Consider the following 22,955-nt stretch of genomic DNA (forward strand, 5'->3'; position numbering starts at 1 on the left):
ACTTTCATCATGCGCTTTCCGGCGCGGGTATATCTACGTAAAACTCCTCACAAAACCCTCCGTCCCACCCCATCCAAAACCAAAACAAAAGAGAGAAACAAGGACCAAAAAACTAAAACCAACTTCACCCATCCACCCATCCACCTCAACTCTCCGCCTTCATACTCCCACAACAACTACAAGTCCACCACTCCCTCTCCATAAAAGTCCCACAAACCAGACAATTCCAGCCCAACCTCCCCCTCGCAGGTTCAAACGGCGTCGTCACCTCCCCTCCCCGCTGGCTCCTCAGATCCGTTCTCGGAGGCGGCCGGGGCAAGTTGGGTATGGAGGAAGAGTCAGAGGAAGAGGCAAAGCGACGGTGCTCGGGGATGGGTTGGGGTGGTTGTTCGGTGGTGCAGATGGAGCAGGCGAGGTGGGCGAGGGGGTTGTCGAGGGTGCAAGTGGGGCAAGACCAGTGGTCTGGGGGAGGGATATGTGGGGTTTCCTGGGATGGAGGGAGGGGTTGAAGGGGAGGATCAGGTGTTGATGAGGGTAGGGGTGTTGGAGGGAGAGTCTTGTTTCGTCGTTGGTCTTCCCCGTGGGGTTGGAAGTTTGATGGTGTTCGTGAGGAAGAAGAGGATTTGGGATTCGAAGGCCGTGATGATGATTGGGTGACGAGTCGGGATATGGGTCTTTCTTGTGGTGTTTGTGTCATGCTGCGTATAGGCCGAGCTTTCTTTGACGGTTCATTCTCTGGATGTTCAGGCATGTAATAACCGCCCTTCCCATTAGATTTCCAAGCCGAGTCGCGTTCGTCATTAAGTTGGACACCATTTTTGTCATAGTACCCTCCTGGCTGTGTAGTGCTACTTCCTGGCGGACGGGGAGGTTGAGCAGGGTAATTGTCGACGGACAACCCGTTCTCTGGATCCCAGGCTAGACCGCCGTTTCCTGTTGGCGCACCTAACCTCTGCATTTCCTCTTGGTACATGAGATCTTGCAGGGCTTGCGCGATGGCCCAGTCATTTGCGTCGTCTTGTTCTGCAGTCGTTCGGAATCCATTTTGGGCTTGTTGGTCGACCAATGTTCCAGCGTTTGCAGTCCCGCTCGCGCAGCCGTCGGTGATGCTGATCCTACGTGACGCTGCATCGGCAATGACCTTGCGCATATCGACGCCGCGTTGTACAGGGCGTGATCCGCCTAAGCGATGTCCTCCGTTACTGGGTTTAGTCGCAGCGTGTCGCTTTTCAGCAGCCTTCCTGGCATTGCGGCGCATCTCGTCAAGTGGAACTCGTTGACCACCCAGTTTTTTGCCTTGTCCTAGGAAGCCTTCGCCAGTATAGCCTTTCATGAGAAGGGTCTGGTGTTCGTCGCGGAGCTCATTCCAAAGGTTGTGGAAGTTGCCGTCGTGGGGGCCAAACACGATGTGGCAAAGTTCGTGTAGTAATGTGTCCATGATTTCTTCAAAGGGTAGGAATTGTCTGGCGTCATAGTGATACCTCATGCGGACGAGAATCCTTTCTGTGCGGTTTACATTAAGACCTTGAGAAGTTAGTAAACTTTCCAGTCATGAACTTTGAGATTTTACCTAGTAGTCGAGCCGATTCGGGCAGAAATTCGCATAGTGTTCTGACTTTCCAGCCGCGCTTCCTCATAATCGGCTTCACAATGGAAGCTGCCTTGCGAAGCATGTGCAACGCCTCTTTCTCCCTAGGCAGATGCTTCAAATGCTCGTAGGCATCGAAATGCGCGTCGATCTCTTTCATGGTTGGGTTGTGTGAGAGGATACGTGCGCGTTACGTGGTAGATCAACTTGGTGTAGTTGGGAGTTGCAGTAAATGACTCAGTGGATCGGATATAGGCGCGGCCAACTTTGCACAGAAGATATAGGAACCTGGTGGCAGAGCCGTGAAGGAAAGTGAAAAGTAAAGAAAGATTGAAGAAAGAGGCGAAGGACGAGGCCAGCCACGTAAGCACTTCACGCGGCCTTTGCTGCTCGACGATGGCAAGGCCAGGTCGTTGATTAAACGACTTCACTCAGACAAAGTAATAACTCGCTGCTATTGTAAACAAGGTAAAGGGCGATCGTCTGCAGGGTCAGCAAGCGCGCATATTTTGTGGGAAGATCTGATGCTAATGTTAGACTTGACCGAGAGAGTGGCGCAACAGCTCAGAGGCCGGTTGTGCCTCTCACGTGCGACCGTGTGCGGATCCCGTTCCGCGAGTCAGTGCCTGACGTAGTGGACTGGCGGAGTCGTCACACTCAGCTGTCAAAGACTTTGAACCTGGGAGCATCGCACGCTGTCAAGTCGTATGATTCACTGGTACATCGCTCCTCTGTAAGACATGTCAAACGACGACCAGCAGATTCTGGGCGTGGTGAGTAAGACAACGCACTTTGGCTCTGCGCCTCGCTGACGTGGGTGAAGCTCTCCGAGTACACGAAAGACGTCCGCAACTTCACGGGATCGATATGGGACGCCACTGATGCGCATTTTGCGCATGTCGCCGGATACATTAAGAAGAGCCTCCCCGAAGGATGGCTGCCAGAACGCGCTCGACCGCGCCCGCCACCGCCGCCCCCGCATCCCATCACCGGTGCCTACCTGCATCGCCTGCAAGACTGGGTGTCGCGAAATCGGGCTTTGACGGCAGCCATCGTCGCCTTTGTCGGCACTGGGAGTTTCCTAGTATGGAGAGAACAGAAGAAATATAACCGCAAGCGAAGAGTGCGGCGAGCGAGCAATGGGGCAAGAACAGAGGTCGTTGGTGAGTGCTTGAGGAAGGCGCGAGGCAGTGGCTCTGACTAACACCAACAGTTCTTGCTGGACCACCCAACTCGCCCATCGTCCGATCGCTGGCCCTTGATCTCGAACGACGCGGCTTTATTGTATACATTGTGTGCTCTACCATGGACGAAGAGCAGCAGGTACTTAGCGAATCAAGAGCAGACGTGCGGCCGCTGCACTTGGATGTTGTGGACACGATGGGCACAAAACAGGCCATTCAGAACTTCAACGAGCTCCTTGTGAAACCGCACGTCGCTGTCCCGGGGACGAGCCCGCACAACCTCAATCTTAGCGGTGTCATACTGGTGCCAGACCTCATCTACCCTACCGGGCCTGTAGAAACGGTGACCCCCGAGCTTTGGTCAGACGCGCTGAATGCCAAAGTACTCAACACCATCGCCGTGACCCAAGCGCTCCTGCCGACCGTCTGTGAGTTCAAATCCAGGGTCCTAATGCTTACGCCCAGCATCATTGCGTCACTACGGCCGCCATTCCATAGCGTAGAGACTGCGATCGTGAGTGCACTCGAGGGGTTCCTGGCATCACTCAGGGCGGAACTGGGAACCCTTGGCATTGAAGTTTTGCAATTTCATCTGGGAACTTTCGATCTCACAAACGTAGGTCCGAAACATCATCTGCAGACCAGAGGGCTTGGGAGCCCACACGCTTGGCCAGCAACTACCAGAGCGCTGTATGCCAACAACTTCGAAGCGCAAACGCGTGTCGCGCAGAACCGGGGGTTGTTAAATCACAGCGGCTCAAGTCTTCGGGAATTGCACAACGGCGTATTCGATGCACTCACGCAGAAGCGGCCAAGGAAGGTATGGCGCGTCGGGCGTGGTAGTGTGACATACGATCTGGTGGGCAATTGGGTGCCGGCTGGGATTGTTGGGTGGATGATGGGGTTAAAACGTGTGTCCCTGGACACAGCGTCCGAGCCGAAGCTAGAGGATAGCGTGCAACTGCAGTCGTGGGAGAGGATCGATGCGATCGCCTAGACGATGGACCCCAGAACCTAGACAACAAGTCGACGATGTGGAGAACTACTAAGATGATCACGATGCGCAACGTCATAGACGGACTGTGCCTGCGGGAGTGCGTGGCATCGGCGTGACCTGAAGATCGCGCCCGGCGCTGCAAGATCACGAGATTGAGATGGTGTATTGGCCCAAGGACGGGCACGCAGGGCGAGCGTAGTGGCAGATGGCATCACGTAAAAGACCCTGAGCCCCTTGCCGGCACGGGTCTCAGCGAGTGTTCCCTGCATGGTTAGATTTGCAGGCACGCAGAGAATCCAGTCGACGAGCAGTATATAGCCACGGCGATATAGGCAGAAACAGCACGCTCTTGACGTGAAGCGTTGCAGGAACAGTGGTTCGCAGGACGGGCAGCAGTTAAATGAGCAAAAGTCTGGAACATGTTCCGCTCCACAAGTGCCATGAGCAAATGAAGTGACGCGAAGCATGTGCCACCCTATTGACGGCCAGCGCCCGAAACGGAGGCAGGCCGAGAGGGGAATACGGATGGCGTGCGGATAGACTAGTGAAACGGCACTGGGGGAGGTAATGGAGGAGGCAGCTCGAGGCGATGGTGTACATGATAGCAAGTGGGTGAAGGAAATGAGAGTTTGGTAGCTGGGAGCATGGAGATGTGAAAAGCAATGGCATTGTCAGCCCGCGAGAGATGAGTGTGCATGCGTGCGTGCATCGAGTGGCTGCGTGTCAGGGCGACGGCGCGGTGGGTCAACGTCGTCGCGATGCAGGGCCGACTGGTGGTAGCGGACCCTATTGGCGAGCAGGGAGCATCCCCGGCCCACCTGAGGTTTCAGGAGGTGTAGGTTTAGCTATTCTTGCACGCGAGGCAGCATAGAACATCGCGACGCCCCAGACACTGCTCAGGGCCTGCAGTCCATCACTGATCTCTCGACGCTTGCTGTCGTATCCGCTCCTTCGCGCTGCTTTCATTCTTCATGGTGCCGATTGCATCCACGCCCTCCCAAAATACCCCCCATACCACCCACCGCTCTTATCACGGCTGCTTTTCCCGCACGCGCTGCTCAGCCCCGTGTCTCCCGCATTCATCCCTCCAGGCGGCTTCGACGGCTTCTTTTGCCCGGTCGCGCGCATGACGGCCCAGCGTCATCAATCTTCCGCCGCACATTCCATGAACCACTAGCCCGCCTGCCACTTCCTTCACCATGGCAAACCGCACCCAACGCCCGGGCGGCCTCGACTTCCGCTCTCAGTCCTTCGACCCTCCCACCACCGCCAACTCGCTCACCTCCAACCACCTCGGCCTCGGAAACCTCGCCAGCGCCAGCATGAGCAATCTGTCCCTCGGCTCCGACCTGCCCAGCCCGCGCACCGGCGAAGCGCCGCCCGCCCTCTCCCCTCTGGACGCCCTCGCCCTCCAGGGCCGCCTGCTCGCGAAGCGCTTCGAGCAGCAGGACAAGACGGGCCGCCGCCTCAGTCGCCTCGCGCCCCTCACCATCCAGAACGAGTTCGGCAACCGCGGCGGCTACTTCTCGTCCCTCTCCAACTCGACCGTCAACTCGCCCAACGAAGATGCAGGCCCCGTCCGCTCCCCGCGCCCCGAGGCCTCGCCCCGCCAGGAGATATCGTCCGACAAGCGACACCAGTCCTACTACCCGCAGTTTGGCATGGACGAGCCCGAGCCCCAGTATGCCATTGGGCCGCTGCAGAGTCCCATGGCCACCATCGCTGAGGCCAGCCCTGCGACGCCTCCCCAGAGCTACTTCGACATCCCCAGGTCGCGCTCCCCCGATTCGGTAGAGCCGCACATCGGACTGCGCGAGGCCACGCCCGTCAGTCCCCATCTCCCGGCCGCTCCTACCTCCCACATGTTCCTCAGCCCGCAGAGGAAGCGCTCTGGCGACTCGCAGCATTCCCAGCACTCGCAACAATCGCAGCCCCGCTCGGCACCACGCTCCAACCTGCTCCCGCCGCGCTCGTCCAGCTCTCTGCACTCGAACCGCTCACCGAGCATCCGCTCCGCCGCTGGCGCATACGACGATGTCGAGGACATGTCTCTCAGCGGATCCTACGACTCCCTGCACCAGACGCGCAACCTGTCTCCCAGCTCCAGCCTGTCGAGAGCCCAGTCTCCCTTCACGCCTGCCACCGGTCCTACCATGATTCCCCGATCACCGTCAGCTGCGTCCAACTACTCGGTCGATGGCGGCAGTCTCCCGCGCCCTGCCTACAACTTCTCAAGACCCAACTTCTCACGCCCCACAAGCCGGCAGAGCGTGCGTCCGTCATTGGACGTAAGGTCAGATGCCGGACCCTCGCGACAGCCGTCTGAGGAGAGCGTAAACATGAGGCCCTCCTTCGACGACCAGCTCCGCCGACAGGACTCTAACGATATCCCTACTGCTCACTACGCCAACGAGCAGGTCCACACTCCCGTCAGCATGGTAAGCGAGGACTTCCGCCGGTCCGGCGAGTTCGGCAACAACCCAGCCCCGTCCTACACATACACCAGGTTCAACCTCCCTCGCGGCAGGGCCGTCGACCGCAAGTCTGTCGGCATTGAGGACTTTTTCAAACGCGAGATCAAATGGGACCAGCCTGGAGGCCAGCCTAACCAGACTCAGGCGCGACCTCCTTCACCCGAATCACCGCCTCGTTCTTTCGACCAAACACGCCAGCAACAGCCACAAGCCAGGCGGGATGCCTCCTTCGACCACGGTACCCCGTCCCTCACGTCCAGCAACAGCACTATCCGCGCGCGGACAGCCGGGTCTGTTGGGGAAGTCACAGCGCAGCAGCACTGCGACATGGGACTGGAGCTTCACGAAGCTGGTGAACTACTCAAGTCCACCTATCACCTTCGACTCGCAGCTCGCGCTGGTCTTCCAGAAGCCATGTTCTGGTATGGCCTCGCTTGCCGTCACGGCTGGGGCATGCGTGAGAACAAGTCTGAAGCATTGCAATGGCTACGCCGCGCCGTTGACTCCGGTCAGCTGGAAGTAGCCGACGATGAGGACCAATCCAAGCACGGGCAGCCGACCGACCTCACCAAGAAGAAGCGCCACCGCGCTCAATACGCTGTAGCCATCTACGAGCTTGGCAAATGCTACGGAAACGGCTGGGGTGCTCCTCAAGACAAGTCCCTCGCACTGCGATGCTACGAGATCGCTGGAAACTGGGGTGACGCCGATGCTCTCGTCGAAGCCGGCTACTGCTATGCCGAAGGCGTCGGCTGCAAGAAGAACATGAAGAAGGCAGCCAAGTTCTATCGCGCAGCCGAAGCCAAGGGCGTCAGCATGGTGGGCAACAGCTGGATCTACAAAGACAAATACATGGACGACGGCTCCACCACCTCGGACGAGCGCTCTGTCCGATCAGGTCGTTCCGCTACCAAAGACCACTCCAAAGACAAGAAGGCTCGCGACAAAAGCAGGACTCGCACCATCTTTGGCCGCAAGAAGAGCGCGGCTGAACCTCTCCCTCCTATGGCTTGATCCCACCACCATCTCGCCTTGTACATGTGTCCACGAACCTTTCCTTTCACAATCTCTTCTCGCGCACGGCGTCTGGGTTTAAGCATATGCTTTGGAGGTCAAAACATTTTGCCTTTCGAATACCCCATATTAACGAAATCACCTTTGCCCGGCGCATAGGCTTGGCCGCTCTTACTCTTTACTTTGGCCACCCCGCGCTTCAGCGACATTACCTGTTTTGGACCACCGCCTTTTTGATCGAATATCTTCGACATGTCGATGTACCACCTACCTTTCCTTTTTTTCGTCTCTCAGGGTTCGGTTTTCCATTCGTTTCCTTTGTTTATACCATTTTGCGTTTGTGCGGTGTACCCATGGGTCGCCCTTTCCTTTCCTTTCCTTTCCTTTATCTTGATTGGACTCTCGAAGAAGTTCATGTGTACGTAAAGTCTAATTTACCGGTACTGGTGTACCTGGGCTGGGCTAGGCTAGGGTTGGCAAAGAGGAAAGCTCTCTCATCTCTGACGTTGGAAGACAGTGTCATTTCTCTCTATCTGGGTCACGGCTGCTTTTCCATTGTTTGGCCAAGAAAAAGGGATTCGGGATTACTAAAGGCTGTGAATAGGTTGGGCTTTTCCTCTGTTGATATCCCCGAGCGTAGCTAGCTAGCAAGCAAAGTCTCTTCCTTCATACCTGATGATGGGTGTGTGGAAGGGAGGAAATTGAAAGTTGAGGATGTATAACTACGCTTGCACTTTTGGCTGGTGATTGTGTTGGTGACTTTGATACTGATACAAGTCGATACAAGTGATGCTCTGCGAACATGCACGGCTTGGGCAGCAATTGGGCTGAAAGTCGTGCCTGCTCGTTTGACCGGCGCGACTTCCGTCATCGCATCCTCATCCGACGTTTCCTTCTCCACCTGTCAATCACCACGAACAACAAATGAACTGATGCCCTTCAAGTTCCTGCTCTATCCCCGTGCGTATTCTGCAAATGCTGAACATATCAGTACTATCTGTGTACACGACGGCATGTCCATGTTTGACCGCATCAGCCAAGGGCACAGGGTCCGCAGCCAACGAGATCGCGCGCGCTTCGAAACCACTTCGATCACACGTGAATTTAAGCTACGTTTTTCATGGCTATATGCGGTGGCCTGAGGAACGTGAAGGTAGGGTGTTCGTAGAGTAATCGGGCGCCGATGTCGCATCACCCTGGTGTCCGTAGGTAAAATATATGGCAAGTTCTTTCATCTAAGACACTTCGCACATCAATTCCTGTCTTCCTCTTCCAAAAGTCCATCTGAAGATAATGTGAGAGGTCTGTACGCGTTAATTCTCGGGCTGAGTGCAGAGTCAACTGGTTTTCTTCGAGCTTCCGCCACCACTTCACCTCTCGTCGGTCGCTGTGACAACCAGCGCTCACTTTACACACCACGTCCACAGCTTAGCACCTCTGCTACCCATCCCAGGCAATTCTCCGTCCTACTGCAATCTCACGACAACTGTCCTGAAGGCCAATTCCACCATGCCTTCACTAAAGGACCTCAATTGCGCCATCGAGCTATCCGGGAGTCAACAAGCATTGCGAGAGTTTGGCACCATATACGGCGACGGCTTCGTAGAAACCTTCGTCCCTGTACCCAACAAGCCACAGTCTTTCTCTATCCACCTCACCTCCAACAAGTTCATCGCTCCGGGCGTCGCCATTTTCGTCTACGTCGACGGCGTCTACCAGTGCAACCGCAATAGGCAGGACTTGAAGCTACGGAAGCCTTCCGATAGTCGCTCTCTTGTCGACTTTCGCGTAAGGCAGAAGGAGGAGAGGCAGAAAGATGGGTCGATGATTGCGAGGGAGTGGGCTTTTGATAAGCTCAACATTGGTATGTGTTGCGAGGACTTCATAGAATCGCGGTCTGCTAACTGTTCACAGCTTCAGCGGACGATGCACCGAATATATGTTCGCCAAACATTCTCGACAACATAGGCTGCATCGAAGTCGTCGTCCTACGATGCGTCGGTACGCGCAATGCCAAATCAGCCTCAACGATGAACTTTGATGGAGCTGGAGACTTTCCCGATCACCGATTTGGTGTAGACGAAAGCTCATCGCCATCTAACGAGAGGTCCATGTACGATGATCGCGGCCCCTTCTTCAGCAACTTTGGAAGTGGCCATGGCCCACCGCCGCCTCTCCCGTCTTATCGCTCCCCATATGCCGAAACGGTACGTAGCCCGCAAGGCTCGACATCGAGAACTCATCGCACTGCATACGAAGCACAGAAGCTCTTCCCACCAGCACCTATTGCGCACCACTCGCGGCCACATCCCAGATACTCTGAGCCTATCAGTCCGGGGGCGCGGCGCACCAACGACCTTCCTCCGTCAGGTTTTCAGTACGGAAGCGGTCCTATCCCGCGCGATGGAGAACCATATGACACATATCCTCCTCATGTTGGAGCGGTGCAACCTCCTGCTGTGGATCCAATGTGGTTGAACAATCTTCTTACGACAGCAGTCAAGCAAGGAGTGAAAGAGTCGCGACGAATGGACACACAATCTGAAGGACAGGCGAAGTACAAGGAAACAGATTTCGATGTAAAGTCTGCAACTCAGCCACCAGGAGCGTGGCCTGAATCTCCATTCGATGCTCCAACACAACCACATCAACACATAGAGCAGCAGGTTTTCTCCTCGCGCGATCACCAGAGCGAACACGGTTCAAGCTGGGCCAAGTCGCAGCCTGGCTGGGGCGACCGACCTTCACGAAGCAGAGCAGGAACCCATGTTACCTGGAACGCTGAACCTGCTTTCGAGACCGACTCCTCCAGTGTCAGCGGATGGAACGCGCGGGAAGGCACCCCGTCCGACGCCTGGGACACAGGAGATACTTGGCCGACGGACAAGGCAGCTGAATGGGACGCCTCCAGCCAACAGGGAAAACTCTGGGTGACTAATCTTCCTAATCACTATCATCTGCGGCCTAGCTCCCCAGTCACTCTTCCTAAACACGATCGACGGCGCTCGAAGCACGAAACGAAACGAAGTTCGCGCTCTAAATCGCGATCAAGACGTTCGCATCGAGATCGAGAAATCACTTCTTCAGAAGAAGACAGCGGGAGTTGGGATCGTCTCGAACGGCCTTCAGACTCTGTGGTCTCGCTGAGTAGCTCCGACGCTACTCTCCAGCCATCGCGTTCTCACAGTAGGATACAGCCCTCACGACAGAGGTCGAAGAGTCGTTCCCGACGTGCAAAGTCGGTACAGCGAGAACATGAGCGAAAGCCATCGAAGCATTCCCATCGTCACCCGTCTTCGAGACCTGCGGATGAAGTTACAGCCGCTGCGCCTGCGCCATCGGTCATCACGCGAATGACACCGACAGTGATGAACGCGCCTCCTTCTGTCGCCCCGGAACAAGTACAATCACGACAGCCCAGTGCTTACACTAACCCACCTGCTTCGGTTATACCTACCCCAGAGTGGGGAGCTGCTGTTCATGAGACGATGAGGAAGCCTAGTAACGTCCCGAGTAACATGTTCCCCGCTCCATATGCACCCTCGATGAGAGACTTTGTTCAGAGTACTGTGGGTGAGAAACTAGGAGGCAATCGACCACCTTCGCTTGCGTCTTGGGGTAACGACAAGAACGATCACACTGAAAAACTTTCTTGGGGCAAGGCAACTGAGAAGAATCTCGGCTGGGGCAAGGATACTGAGAACGGTTGGCAAGAAAAGAACTTCAAGGAGAACGATAAGAAGGGTTGGTACTCAACCGATGAAGATCAAGCTGGAGGCTGGAACGATATAGATGACAACAAGAAGATCCAGGCGGACAGTGACTGGAATAGGAAAGACAACGGTTGGGGTAATCCCCCATCATCTCCAAAACAAGAGCGAGTCGACAAGATGAATGACTGGGCCGGCCTCAAATCCGCCTTGACATCCGCTTTCGCCAACCCACCAGCACCAACGCCAGAAGTTCCCTGGCATAACCAATCATGGAGCTTTCCCGCCGACAACGCCGTAAAGCCCACTGTTCAACAGCCAACGCCTACACCCTTCGCCTCCGCTCCAGCACCGCCAGCCCCGGCACCGGAGAAGGGCAGATCACCTACCCAACGCATGAGCAACAAAACGCTCTCAAGATACCGACCCAATCACAATTTCCCCTCCCGCTTCATTCCCAAACCCACACCAAACTTCACGGCTCAACCACACTGGCAGTTCCCTCCTCCCCCTTCTACTCCTACACCCAAAATCCCACTCCACGCCTCCTCCTCAAACGACACATACATTGCACCAGCCGAACCGCGCCTCACCATCAGTAAATCCGCGTCCAGCAAAAGCGGTATCGAACACGCCGTCCGCGCGGGTAAAGCAACGGAGTACGGTCATGTCGTCGGACGACCTGAGTATCTTGACAGGCTGGAGAAGCCGTATGCGGTGTTTCGGTTCAAGTACCGGAGTGAGGGGGTACTGAAAGGACTGGGTGTACTTGGGGAGAATGAAATGAAGCGTGATGGGCATGCGGAGAAGGAGAAAGCAGAGAAGTTGAAGCATGTGCCGCAGGAGGAGTTGATTGCGAAGATGTTGGCTTTGGAGAGGAAGTTGAAGGGTAACGATGATGGAGAGGGTACTACTGGTGGTGGGAAGGAGAGGAAACATAGCAAGTCTCGTGTCGATAAGGAGAAACAGAAAGAGAAGCAGAGGCGGTCGAGTGAAAAAACGCATGCACATGGCGATGGCCGGGTTAGGGACTTTACGGAGCAGTGGGTTGAGCGGCATTCGAGAGATCCGAGTACAAAGGCTAAGAGTGCGGCTGTTAAGGAAGTAGGCTGGGAGGGAGAAAATCAGAGGAAAGGGAAGGAAGCGGTGGGAACGTGGGGACAGGATGCGAATGAGGGATGGGGAGGTGGAGATATGACATGGTAGAATCGATGCTAGCTAGCTAGTCAGTGTTCGGATCGACAACAGAAGGATTGGATGTGTAGGTGTATTTTGTACGTATAAACTTCTTCATACAAAGATAAGACATCATCATTGTCAGCTCTAGCTACTACCCCTCTCTCCCTACGATCAAAACTTAGCGAGTTCATCCTCACTCCCCTCCCCATCAACATCCACCCATCTCCGTTTCCTCACTTCCAACCCCCCTAGACTCTTTCTCTTTGCCGCACTCTCCTTCGCCGGCGTACCTTTCCTCGTCCACTCCCTCTTGATCCGTTTGTGGAATGCCTTTCGGTCGGCCTTCGATGTGGATTTGCTGCCTTTGTCGCTACTGCCGTCGGTATTGCGGACTTTGGGTGTTTGGTAGGTGGTAGAGAGGAAAGCGGTTCGCGGGCTGGCTGGTTCGTGGGAACGGTTCAAGGATGGAGTTGTTGGGTTGGGTGGTGAGGGGAGGAGTTCGTCTTCGGTAGTGGTGCCGATGAGGTCGAGGGATGAGCTTCTTCGGTGGGAGCTGGCATGCGTGTTTTGCTCCTTTGATTGTTGGACTGCATCGGGCTTAGCAATTCCCGAGGATTTGTTTTCGATGTTGTGAGGGGATGGCAGGACAAGGTCAGTCTGCAAGTCATCTTCGGTCTGTTGCGAATCGGGTATTACTTCGGCGAGTGGCGTTGCATGCTTCCGTGTTCGAAGTGTGGTTGGCGAAGAGAAGGCTGGCTCGGCTTTTATTGCTATGCAAGAAGATTCCCGGACTGGTGTTGCGATATCGTCTTGCGTTGGCAAGTCTGCAAGCAAGTCGCTTTGTAGTGTATCTTCATCGATCAAATCTCTCGTCTCGATGGACGGCAGTATCACATCTCCTGATGTGTCTAAAAGTGTATCGTTGTCGTCGTCGTGGTTTATCGGGAGTTGATCTTCATCAGAATCATTGCCAGCAAGGGATAGCAGATCGCGGTCATCGTCATCATAATGCGTGCTCGACGAACGCAGATTCTGAACCCCATCTTCTGTCGACCGGACAAGGCTCTGATGATAATCTTCATGCTCGGATGAACTTGGTGTCGGCAGATGGTGCGGCGGCTTTGATACAACGGGATCGTGTTCCTTGGAGATCTGACTCTCCTCAACAACGCGACCACCCGTAGGAGCTTTAGCAGGCTCTTGCAGGTGAAGATTTTGGTTCTTGATTACATTCCAGCGATTGTGAAGTGCGCTTATTGGCCACTCCTTCCACTTTTGTTGACCTTCTTTGATAACCGTCCACGAAACTCCGTCTATTTTCTTGCGCTTGCTTATGTACACATCATCTTCGTGAGTGAAGTGATATCTCCTTGCAGTCCTGGGGATGCGCCTCTGGATTTCAACACGTGGACTGGTTCGACGAGGTCTCGTTGGTGAGCTTTCATCCGGTCTTGTACGAATCGAGGCACAGGGTATTCCATCAGCGACATCCCTTGAGGTAGTGTGTGAGTGTTGTGGACCTGTCTCTTTCGCTATCGGTGCTGTCGTATAGCTTGGGAGAGGGCTCGATTGGGCGACTGGAACTCGGCGTGGTTGTGCAGACAGAGGTGGAAAGAACCATTTCGGGTCCGTCGCAGGCGCTACCTTGTCATCTGTAGTTATCGGAGTAATAGGTGGAGGAGCGGCGTTTGCGAAGGGTGTTGAAGCGTTTGGCAGTACAAGACCGGCTACGGCTTGGTTGACAGCTTGATGAATCGTCTGCAGTAGACTGGCGTGAAAAGCGTTTTGTGCTTGCTGCCCCGCAGGTGTTTGTGGAAACTGAAGATGTTGTAGAAGGTCTGCGGTGGGGTTCGAAGGATTGGGCGTTTGCGGAATGCCGAATTGCGGCATGGACGTTGCTGTGAAGGCTGGTTGAGGTATTGCAGGCTGTAGCGCATTGGCCTCGGTGGCTGCTGTCTGTTGTTTGTTTATGTCTTGCTCAGGCGGTCCAGCAGCCTTTGGCTTGACCGTCTGCGGGGGTGCCAGTTCGTCCTCCGAATCTTCCCCTTCTCCCAATTCCTCGTCATCATCTCCATCGTCCTCCGACTGGCTTTCATTTCCCATGACGATAGATTCCAGTAACGTCTTTTCTTTGCCATTGGCTCGACGCTTCAGTCTCCGCAGATGGCCTCTATCCACAACCACGCTGTTTGTGTTGAAGTCGATTTCGTCGCTTTGGGATGGATTCATGTTTCCAAATTTCTCGAATATAGACTCAAATCGGCTTTTGAGCTTCTGCTGTTGTTTCTGCTTGGCCTTGATGTACTCGGCATTGTCTTCGTCGACCTCGACTGATTGCAGTATGCGCATGCGCTTTGCCGGCGGTTCCATGGCGCGTGTTGCCGCGCGCTTTAGCAGCGAGCATGTGTCTCAAGCAGCGTGAGGGCGGTGTAGAATAGGGGTCGGTGTGTGGGTGGTGGGCGTTTGTGTGTAAGACAGTTTGTGATTGCGATGCTGTGATTGACGCGAACAGCGAGACGCGACGCGGTTTCCTCGGCAGGAACCCGACACTTAGCGGCAGCCCCACCCGCATGCAGGTGATCGCCAGTGAACCGCAACCGTCATTCCGTCAGCGCCTTGGAATAGACGACCTCTCTCCAAGCATGAAGAATAACAGCTCATGACAACATGGCCATCGACAAGAAACAGACAGCCCTGGCTTGTCAGAAATGTCGCACGCCCATAGACATCGACGCCTCCATCGACCAGCTCAACCCGGCCGCCTTTAAGCTATTGACTGGTACACGTCTATCTTGTAGACTATCACGCATCAGACTAACATGTTTTAGACTCAACGGTATCAGGCCAACAGCCAGCGTCACGGATCTCCCCGAACCGCCAGTCGCGCCCTCCGAACCCGCCCGAACACCTCAAGACATATCAAGATGCCGCCAAAGACGCCCGGAATCCTACCTTCAAGCGCAACATCCAAGGCGCACCGCCTTCCGCACTCCCAAATGGCCCTCAAAACCCCGCCATGTCCTTCATCGACGTACACATGTCCGAGTCGATGATAGACCCATCCTCTGCGGCCGTCCGTAGCCCAGATCGGAAATCACAAGCAGGGGAGACGAAGCCGAATGCGAATGACAAGACACGACGGAAGAGCTTCTCAAATGGACTGGGCATACACGGAGGCGCAAGTCTGGCCGATACACTGGAAACAACAAACCGCATGTTCGAGATACTATCAGCACGCTCCGATGTCGACCACCCCATTTGCGTAGAGTGCACCGAGCTGCTCATCGAAGGCCTTCAGAAGCGACTAGGCGTAGCGACCCGCGAACGCGACGCATACGTCGACTACCTGCGCCGCGCCAACACCGACGTGCCCAGCGCCGAAGAAGTCAAAGCCGCCGAAGCCGCCCTCAAAGCAGCCAAGAAAGCCGAAAGCACCGCCATCACGCAGCTCGAGAACCTCGAAGCCGAAAAGGCCGAACTAGACGCCCAGCTCGCCGCCCTAGAAGTCGAGAGCCGGATCCTCGACCAAGAAGAAAGCGAGTTCTGGAAGAGCAGAAACGCCTTCAACACCACCTTGACCACGATCCAAAACGACCGCGACGCTCTAGCCACGCGGTATGCACACGATGCGCAGATTCTAAACCAGCTACAAAGGAGAAGTGTATACAACGACACCTTCAACATAACCCACGACAACCACTTCGCCACCATCAACGGCCTCCGCCTCGGCCGCCTGCCAAACCCCTACGTCGACTGGCCCGAAATCAACGCTGCATGGGGTCAAACATGTCTCCTCCTCGCCACCCTAGCCGACCGACTAAACTACAAGTTCGACGGCTACGAACTCTGTCCCATGGGCTCTACATCGACCATCACGCGTATCGAAACCAAAGGCGGCACTGGAAACACAGTGTCTGAATCAACACGCCAACCCCAATCTACAAGCGCCAACTCACCCCAAGTAACAAGACAGAAACTCGAACTCTACTCCTCCGGTGACTTTCCCATAAACTTTGGGTTTCTACATCGAAAGTTCGATACGGCCATGGTGGCGTTTTTGGAATGTCTACGGCAATTGGGTGAGTTTGTGGAGAACTCTGCTGCTGCGCCGTCGTCACATGGCGTAGGTGGTGTTAGTCCAGTAGCGCCTGGAGTTGGACCACCAGGCGGCGTCAAGATGCCGTATGAGATACAGAAAGATCGCATTCATGATCAGAGTATCAAGTTGGCGTTGAATAAAGATGAGGGATGGACGAAGGCGTGCAAGTATACGTTGACGTGTTGTAAGTATTTGCTTGCTCATGCGAATAACGTGGAGAGTTTGGGGGCGAGGCGGCGGTAGGGGAGTAGAGAGTGAGTTTGGGGAATGTGTGGTTTGCTTGTTTGGTTAGATACCCCATTGACCTTTTTTGTGTTTTTAGACTTGACATATTGTCTCTGTTACGGTGATGGATGAGCATGAGAAGTGGCTATGTATTGGTATATTGATATGATAGTCTTGCGTCTCTACCCATCTCCTTGAATGTTACGGACTGAGTGCTTTGGATGAATCGCCCTCAACATCCGATCTACTTATCTCAGGTTGCATCATGGAAGGCCATGCACTACACAAACAACTCCCCGTGAATACATGCGCACGGCGCGTCCCTATCTCATGTGATACAACACCAAGGACGGGAGCGTGTGTACATGAGGCTCTTTCGTGTTCCCAAAGCCCAGTATCCCTATCTCGTGTTGCCATACCTTGAATGAAGATACTACATCACGGATGCTAGTCCTGATGCACGATATACGAGGTTGCGCAGATATCTCGTGTCATGGTGGTTTTGAGCTACATTTGACCTCATAGCTGCGAGATAAGGATCGAAAGCTTGTTCGAGACTAGCATTGGGCTTGAAGGTTGACAGGCGATAGTAAAGTCGCAGTTCTGTCGGGCTGTACTCTGGAGCTTGCTCTCATGAAGCCTTGCGTACATGGGCGTGTCTTGCGAGAGGTAGCACTGAGAGCCATCTCCCGTTGTTCAAGATAGGATACGGCGAGCTTAGAGGTCCAGCATGATGCCAACAGGGAGTTGAAGGCCATTTAGGAGATTGGAACACCCGACGTGTGCTCAGTCATGTTGCTGTCAACCAGAACCAGAACGGCAACTTACTACTTTGATCGTCAGAACGTCGTGTGATGCTGTTGATGCGCTGCCACCGCACCGACCGGGAAGCACGGACACCAAGACCAACTCAGCATCCGGGAGGCACCGACGTGGCAGCATGAAGCACCTCTTGAATCAGGGGCGAAAAAGGAAGGTCACGATACTTGCTCGGTGGTGTTGCGGCTCCTAGCGCTGGGTAAGACCATGTCAGCTGAGTCGTACAGCCCCGTGACTACCTAGGTATCGGTGGCGCACGTCCAGCCGGACGAACAGCGAAGCCGGCATCCATGGGCGAGCAGGCTCGCAGCGGCATAACAGGCAAAGCCGATGCTCTAGTGGAAACGGAATGCCTATCCCGAAGCCTAGCTTGCCGGTGTGATCGTCTCTGAGCTAGATGAGCGTCGTGGAAGCGAGCTGGCCAGGGGTTTTGAGATCTTTGCGGGGTAGCGTATTTCCTTAGCTCATAGAAACCGAGAAAGGAAATTAGGGGTAAGAAGATGGACACTGGGGTGCTGTGGAGAGGCACAGTCGATATAGTGAACGGTCTGCTGTGCTTGTTTGCGCAAACACCCGTCGAATATGCCGGTTGCATCATTCTAATCAATGTCAGCACTTCGCACCCTGATTACTTCCGCTGTTTGGGGATCGCTGTGTAGTGTGCTCGGCTCAAGTGGTGAGCTAGAGTAGTTCCCGTAACGGTATCGATTCTTGGTTGTGGAGATGTCGCATAGCGGGGAAGTTTCGAAGACGTAAGATATTACCAAATAAGCCCAGATGGACACGATGGTGAGAGGCCTAAGCTCCAGCTCATGCAACAGACCGAAAATACGTGTCACCAGGAGGATGAGCCCATGCAGGAGGAGAATTTGCACGATCCACTTGGATGTGAAGGTCATGACATGAGTTGTGCGTATGGCATAGCGTGCGACGTGCCTTGCATGGAGAGCAAGAAAATCCAGCACGTTCTGGATTCGTCGTATTCAATGGAAATGGGTGTTGCAAGGCTGGTCGCGTATGTGCTGTGCTGCATAGGACGTTGGCTAAGACGCTGGCAGTTTGACGACAGAAGGTGCGAGACATGACATAGATGGCGACACCCGCAGCCGCAGCCGTAAACGCCTGGAGAAGCGGAGATGTTGAAAGTGCCCGGTGCGTCGGATGTAATATGGCACAGCAAGCCACACGCTCGAGATGTCGTGAGAAGAGGCGTGAGTACGGCATCACGACCAGGCGACGCGACGCGACAGCATGGAAGCAACGGAGGTTGGACCCAGCAGAGAGGCGCCATGCAGGCACGGGGATGATGAAAGATGGTCGGAGGGTCTCGTCAGAGATTTCCATGTGTCATTGGTGGTCAGGTGGCCTGCGGATTGAATTTCCTGGGGGTAATCGAAACGCCAGCCACGAGCCACGTGAAGCCAATTTTCTGCTTTGCTTCGCCGCCCCAGCAAACCCGAGCCCGCCAAGCCACCGTGACGTAAAGAGAACCTAACCTCACAACCACTTTCCATCGCAAAACTATACGCGTGCGACGTGCTGCTTACTGCCCTATTGGCTCGGTTGGGCTGTGAAGTGATCCTTCTAGCTCAGAGCCATGTCGGCCCAGCGTCCGAGTCGTTGGCGCTTGTGCATGGACCTGGGGAAGACACAAGACGTCTGACTAACAATGAACCACGGTGCTCTTTGTCCAAATAAATCTCTGCGGTAGGTGCTGCCTGACTATAAGAGTCCCAGAGTGCCTTCACTCTTGGAAAACTGCCTAACCTGTCACCAATACATAAACCCACGGATTCCTCACCTGCTCTCACACCACCAGACAACGAGTCACCCTACCGTCACCACCGTCGATCATTCAATGCACATCAACGACTTCCCCTACGAAGTACTCACCCAGATCCTTGAGGAGGTCACCAAGGCCAATATACGTGATGGCCCCACGTATACATTTGGTCTCCAGCAGGCGCCACTGCCTCTCGAGAGGGCCAAGCTCCAGCGCTATGTGAGAGGCCCGGTCCCGCCAGAGCTCCTTAAGTGGGACGCAACTGCCACTCTACGATCCGTTTGCTGGAAGTGGCACGAGTGGGCTTTGGAGCACTCCATCAAGGACGTCTACATCCGTCGCTGGAAGGGCGGAGAGGTAAGCAAGAGCAACACGTCCCCAATCGACACAGTGCTAACATGGCATAGCGATGGGCCGAACTTTCCAACAGGCGAGAGAGCTACCCGTTGTACGAGCTCATTGACCGTCCGACTGGCACAGCGGTGTACCGCGACCCCTTCGCCTCTCTTAAGCGGACCGTGAGCATCTGCAACGACTACCCACAGGTGGCTGCCAAGATCAAGCGCATGTGGGTGCACGGCTTCTACACCGCCGAGACCGACCGTCTGGTATTCCAGTCCCTCAAGAACTGCACCAACATCACCTCGCTCTCTCTTCCATGGACCACCATCCGTCACGTGGACGCCAAGACCTGGCGGACTGTGCTCACTGGCACCGGCAAACCACTCCAGTCGCTGGAACTCCAATGTGTCGACCCGACTTCGCAGCAAGCAACAGACAAGGATAACATCGTTGATCTGGAGCCACTGCAGTCGGTAAACTTCAGCCAGCTGCGGCGGCTGAAGATCTTTGGCGACACTAGCTTCATGCCCATCACCGACGATGATCTTTTCGCCATCGCTCGCACGGCCACTCAGCTGGAGGAGTTCCACTTGACCTGCAACTCCTCCATCACCATCGATGGTGTCATGGCCATTGTCAAGGCATCTCGGAAGACGCTCCGGGTCCTTGAGCACAGCCCACGGTCACAGGATGGCTTCTGGCACCCGCATCCAGGATCGCCGAGCGACTGCGAGCATCTCTGCGACACGTTCCGGAACTGCCCAAAGCTTGAGACTCTGTCCATCTCGCTTCCTTCCGTGTGCTCCCATCTCTTCTCCAACGACAATGCGAAGTTTGCAGGTGACCTGCAGGTACGTGCTCTGCATTTGTGCGAGCACGAGGACGGTCGCTCCACCCACGAAGCTACCGACGCCCTGCAGAAGCTTCTTGAGCAAGCCCGTCGTTTTGTCCGCCTCCGCGCGCAGAGTGCTATTCCTCGCGAACTGTACGTTGAGCTGTTCTTCGCCGAGTGCATCTTCGAGCCCGGCTTCCAGTCCGTCCATGGCGACTTTTCGCTGGCGCAGGTCTCGTCAGACGGGCACTGGCCACAGAACGTCGATTTCAGCGGCAAGGGACCCTACGGCAGTACCGGCCTTTACGGAAAAGAGGAGGAGGCGCAGTTCCAGCGCATCGACGAAGCCGAATTCCTAGCCGGCGTCCGCAGGAGGCTCCTCTCGATCCAAACCTGATTGTGGATAAAACCACTGATAACGGCCGACTTCACTTCAACTGTAACTTTTTATTGCGAAACCTATACTTACGAAATTACGACCACATGCATGAGCGACAGGCCTGGAGCCAAAGAGATACCAGGCTGGAGCAGCCACATTGTATTCATGCATTTGGGGAAATTCATAACGAGAACATGGCCATGTTCCGAAAAAGCGAATACTGCGTATTGATCACTTGAGATGGCGGGGTGTCTATTGCTTTTTCTCCATCTTGCAGTTTGTTAGCATTTTAGCGTTCAACCTTCAAATCAGTATAATGAATCAAGCTTCACACTCATCTGACAACTGTCCCACTGTTCGCTCATGTGTGCAAACAGTCTTTCGCGCATGTTCGACGTAGGAAACTTGCTTGCATCCCCGATCACGAGAATAGCAACACCAGCTTGATAAGAAACTTCGCGAAAGCTCCAATTTTGCCAACGGGTTCCACACCTTGGCGATCAAAGACCAACACCCCGCACCTGCAGTCCACGCACCCACACCCTCCCAAAGCAGACAAGCCCAGGTACAACTTTCCGCACTTTTTGCTTACACACCGCATGGTCATCCGTTATGTACGCCGGAAGCCAACCTCTTTCTCTATCCGAGCGATGGAGCTTACCAACCTAGAGTAAGGTTGAGGTCCCGTACACGCCGAACACCGACCGATTGTCTGCTGAATAAGAGGCACGGGAGCGCGGAAGATGTCCGCCCCAGCGCAAAAGTACTTGCCGGGCCCGGGATGGTGGGCTCCTCTGCAATTGACTCGCGATGCAGCAGGTTAGCCGGAGGAATTTTACCAACAACGTACCTTTCCCCAGCGAAACAGAAAAAAAAACGAATTGACAATCTCTTACCAAAGGCTCATGTAATCATCGGAAACGCCTATGACGCTACTGCACCGGGTATATATGTGGGGCGCTAACCGTCAAACTTTACTAAGAGTGGTATAGTGAGGAGCGCTATGAGGGGCAGAATGGCGCAAAGCAGTTGTTTACAGGACAGCTAGGTAGCTAAGCTCGCTCGGTGCGATTGGGCCGGTGGATGATGTAGTAGCCATGGCATGATGTATTGCGAGATAGACACAGTCTATGGGGATCGAAGACTGTCGACAAGGGGTCTGGGTTATCTCATGCACCATGCACATGCCAGCCCCCGGTGGTGCTGGTGCTGGCTGCTGGGTATAAGTAGAAGGTGCATACCCCACCCCGAAAGCTCTCTTCTTTAGTTCTTCACTACATACTCATCTCTCTCGAATCGTTCGTACTCTACTCGTTCTTTGTGATACCCCCTAGGAAGTTATTCAAGATGGCTCCCAAGATCGCGATTGTTTACTACTCCATGTACGGCCACATCAAGAAGATGGTATGTTGCGATTGTGTTGAGATGAGGGGCTGTTGTTGGTTACGAAACGGCTCCCCACTCCATTGATTCCTGGTGATTGAGAGCTTCTGCTAACAGAGATGAATAGGCCGATGCTGAGTTGGAGGGTATCAAGGAGGCTGGTGGTGACGCCAAGCTCTTCCAGTATGTATTCCCTTCTCCATATCTCTAGAACCGCACTCTCCTTGTTCGCAATTGCATTTGCAAATGCCACATCACCATCCCCCATCTCCCTCAAGACCACCAACTAACCCCATCCCAGAGTCGCCGAGACCCTCCCCCAAGACGTCCTCGACAAGATGTACGCACCCCCCAAGGACGCCTCGATCCCCACCCTCGACGACCCCGCCGTCCTCGAAGAATTTGACGGTATCCTCTTCGGCATCCCCACCCGCTACGGCAACTTCCCCGCACAATTCAAGACCTTCTGGGACAAGACGGGCAAGCAATGGCAACAAGGCTCTTTCTGGGGTAAATACGCCGGTGTCTTCGTGTCAACCGGTACCCTCGGTGGCGGCCAGGAGACCACTGCCATCACCAGCATGAGCACGCTTGTGCACCACGGTTTCATCTACGTGCCGCTCGGATACAAGACCGCGTTCAGCATGCTTGCTAACCTCGATGAGGTTCATGGTGGTAGCCCTTGGGGCGCTGGTACCTTCTCCGCTGGTGACGGTAGCAGGCAGCCCTCTGAGCTTGAGCTTAATATTGCCAAGGCTCAGGGTAAGGCTTTCTACGAGGCGGTTGCTAAGGCCCACCAGTGACTAGATGGCGGAAAGACTGCTGGCGATGCTGTGGGTGTGAAGAGCGTCGAGGGAGCAAATGGAGCGGGAGCGGCGACTAACGGTACTACTACTACTGCTGCGCCTGCTGCTGCTACATCTGCCCCTGCCGCTGCTTCCTCATCG

General features: G+C 54.9%; 8 protein-coding genes across 8 annotated transcripts; 6 read left to right on the forward strand and 2 right to left on the reverse strand.

Moving 5' to 3' along the window:
- Positions 1 to 848: 848 nt before the first annotated feature.
- J4E86_007979 (uncharacterized protein) lies at positions 849 to 1,748 on the reverse strand (the record flags this gene model as incomplete). The annotated part of the gene is made up of 3 exons (XM_051448494.1): positions 849 to 855; positions 897 to 1,524; positions 1,571 to 1,748. 3 exons carry the CDS (start codon positions 1,746 to 1,748, stop codon positions 849 to 851), a joined length of 813 nt encoding a protein of 270 aa, XP_051300090.1.
- A 580-nt stretch (positions 1,749 to 2,328) lies between these two features.
- J4E86_007980 (uncharacterized protein) lies at positions 2,329 to 3,769 on the forward strand (the record flags this gene model as incomplete). Its single annotated transcript, XM_051448495.1, has 3 exons — positions 2,329 to 2,361; positions 2,412 to 2,751; positions 2,802 to 3,769. 3 exons carry the CDS (start codon positions 2,329 to 2,331, stop codon positions 3,767 to 3,769), a joined length of 1,341 nt encoding a protein of 446 aa, XP_051300091.1.
- A 1,199-nt stretch (positions 3,770 to 4,968) lies between these two features.
- Positions 4,969 to 7,257, forward strand: J4E86_007981 (uncharacterized protein; the record flags this gene model as incomplete). The annotated part of the gene is made up of 1 exon (XM_051448496.1): positions 4,969 to 7,257. One exon carries the CDS (start codon positions 4,969 to 4,971, stop codon positions 7,255 to 7,257), a length of 2,289 nt encoding a protein of 762 aa, XP_051300092.1.
- Positions 7,258 to 8,766: 1,509 nt separating this feature from the next.
- On the forward strand, positions 8,767 to 12,173 carry J4E86_007982 (uncharacterized protein; the record flags this gene model as incomplete). The annotated part of the gene is made up of 2 exons (XM_051448497.1): positions 8,767 to 9,121; positions 9,172 to 12,173. The coding sequence occupies 2 exons, from the start codon at positions 8,767 to 8,769 to the stop codon at positions 12,171 to 12,173; spliced, it is 3,357 nt and encodes a 1,118-aa protein (XP_051300093.1).
- A 144-nt stretch (positions 12,174 to 12,317) lies between these two features.
- J4E86_007983 (uncharacterized protein) lies at positions 12,318 to 14,516 on the reverse strand (the record flags this gene model as incomplete). The annotated part of the gene is made up of 1 exon (XM_051448498.1): positions 12,318 to 14,516. The coding sequence occupies one exon, from the start codon at positions 14,514 to 14,516 to the stop codon at positions 12,318 to 12,320; it is 2,199 nt and encodes a 732-aa protein (XP_051300094.1).
- A 297-nt stretch (positions 14,517 to 14,813) lies between these two features.
- On the forward strand, positions 14,814 to 16,496 carry J4E86_007984 (uncharacterized protein; the record flags this gene model as incomplete). The annotated part of the gene is made up of 3 exons (XM_051448499.1): positions 14,814 to 14,925; positions 14,975 to 16,429; positions 16,489 to 16,496. 3 exons carry the CDS (start codon positions 14,814 to 14,816, stop codon positions 16,494 to 16,496), a joined length of 1,575 nt encoding a protein of 524 aa, XP_051300095.1.
- Positions 16,497 to 19,147: 2,651 nt separating this feature from the next.
- Positions 19,148 to 20,643, forward strand: J4E86_007985 (uncharacterized protein; the record flags this gene model as incomplete). The annotated part of the gene is made up of 2 exons (XM_051448500.1): positions 19,148 to 19,429; positions 19,480 to 20,643. 2 exons carry the CDS (start codon positions 19,148 to 19,150, stop codon positions 20,641 to 20,643), a joined length of 1,446 nt encoding a protein of 481 aa, XP_051300096.1.
- A 1,329-nt stretch (positions 20,644 to 21,972) lies between these two features.
- Positions 21,973 to 22,811, forward strand: ALTA7 (Minor allergen Alt a 7; the record flags this gene model as incomplete). The annotated part of the gene is made up of 3 exons (XM_051448501.1): positions 21,973 to 22,029; positions 22,136 to 22,191; positions 22,310 to 22,811. The coding sequence occupies 3 exons, from the start codon at positions 21,973 to 21,975 to the stop codon at positions 22,809 to 22,811; spliced, it is 615 nt and encodes a 204-aa protein (XP_051300097.1).
- Positions 22,812 to 22,955: the final 144 nt, after the last annotated feature.

The sequence above is a fragment of the Alternaria arbusti genome (assembly GCF_024043155.1).
Source record: "Alternaria arbusti strain BMP 1465 chromosome Unknown scaffold_12, whole genome shotgun sequence".
NCBI classification, from domain to species: Eukaryota; Fungi; Ascomycota; class Dothideomycetes; order Pleosporales; family Pleosporaceae; genus Alternaria; species Alternaria arbusti.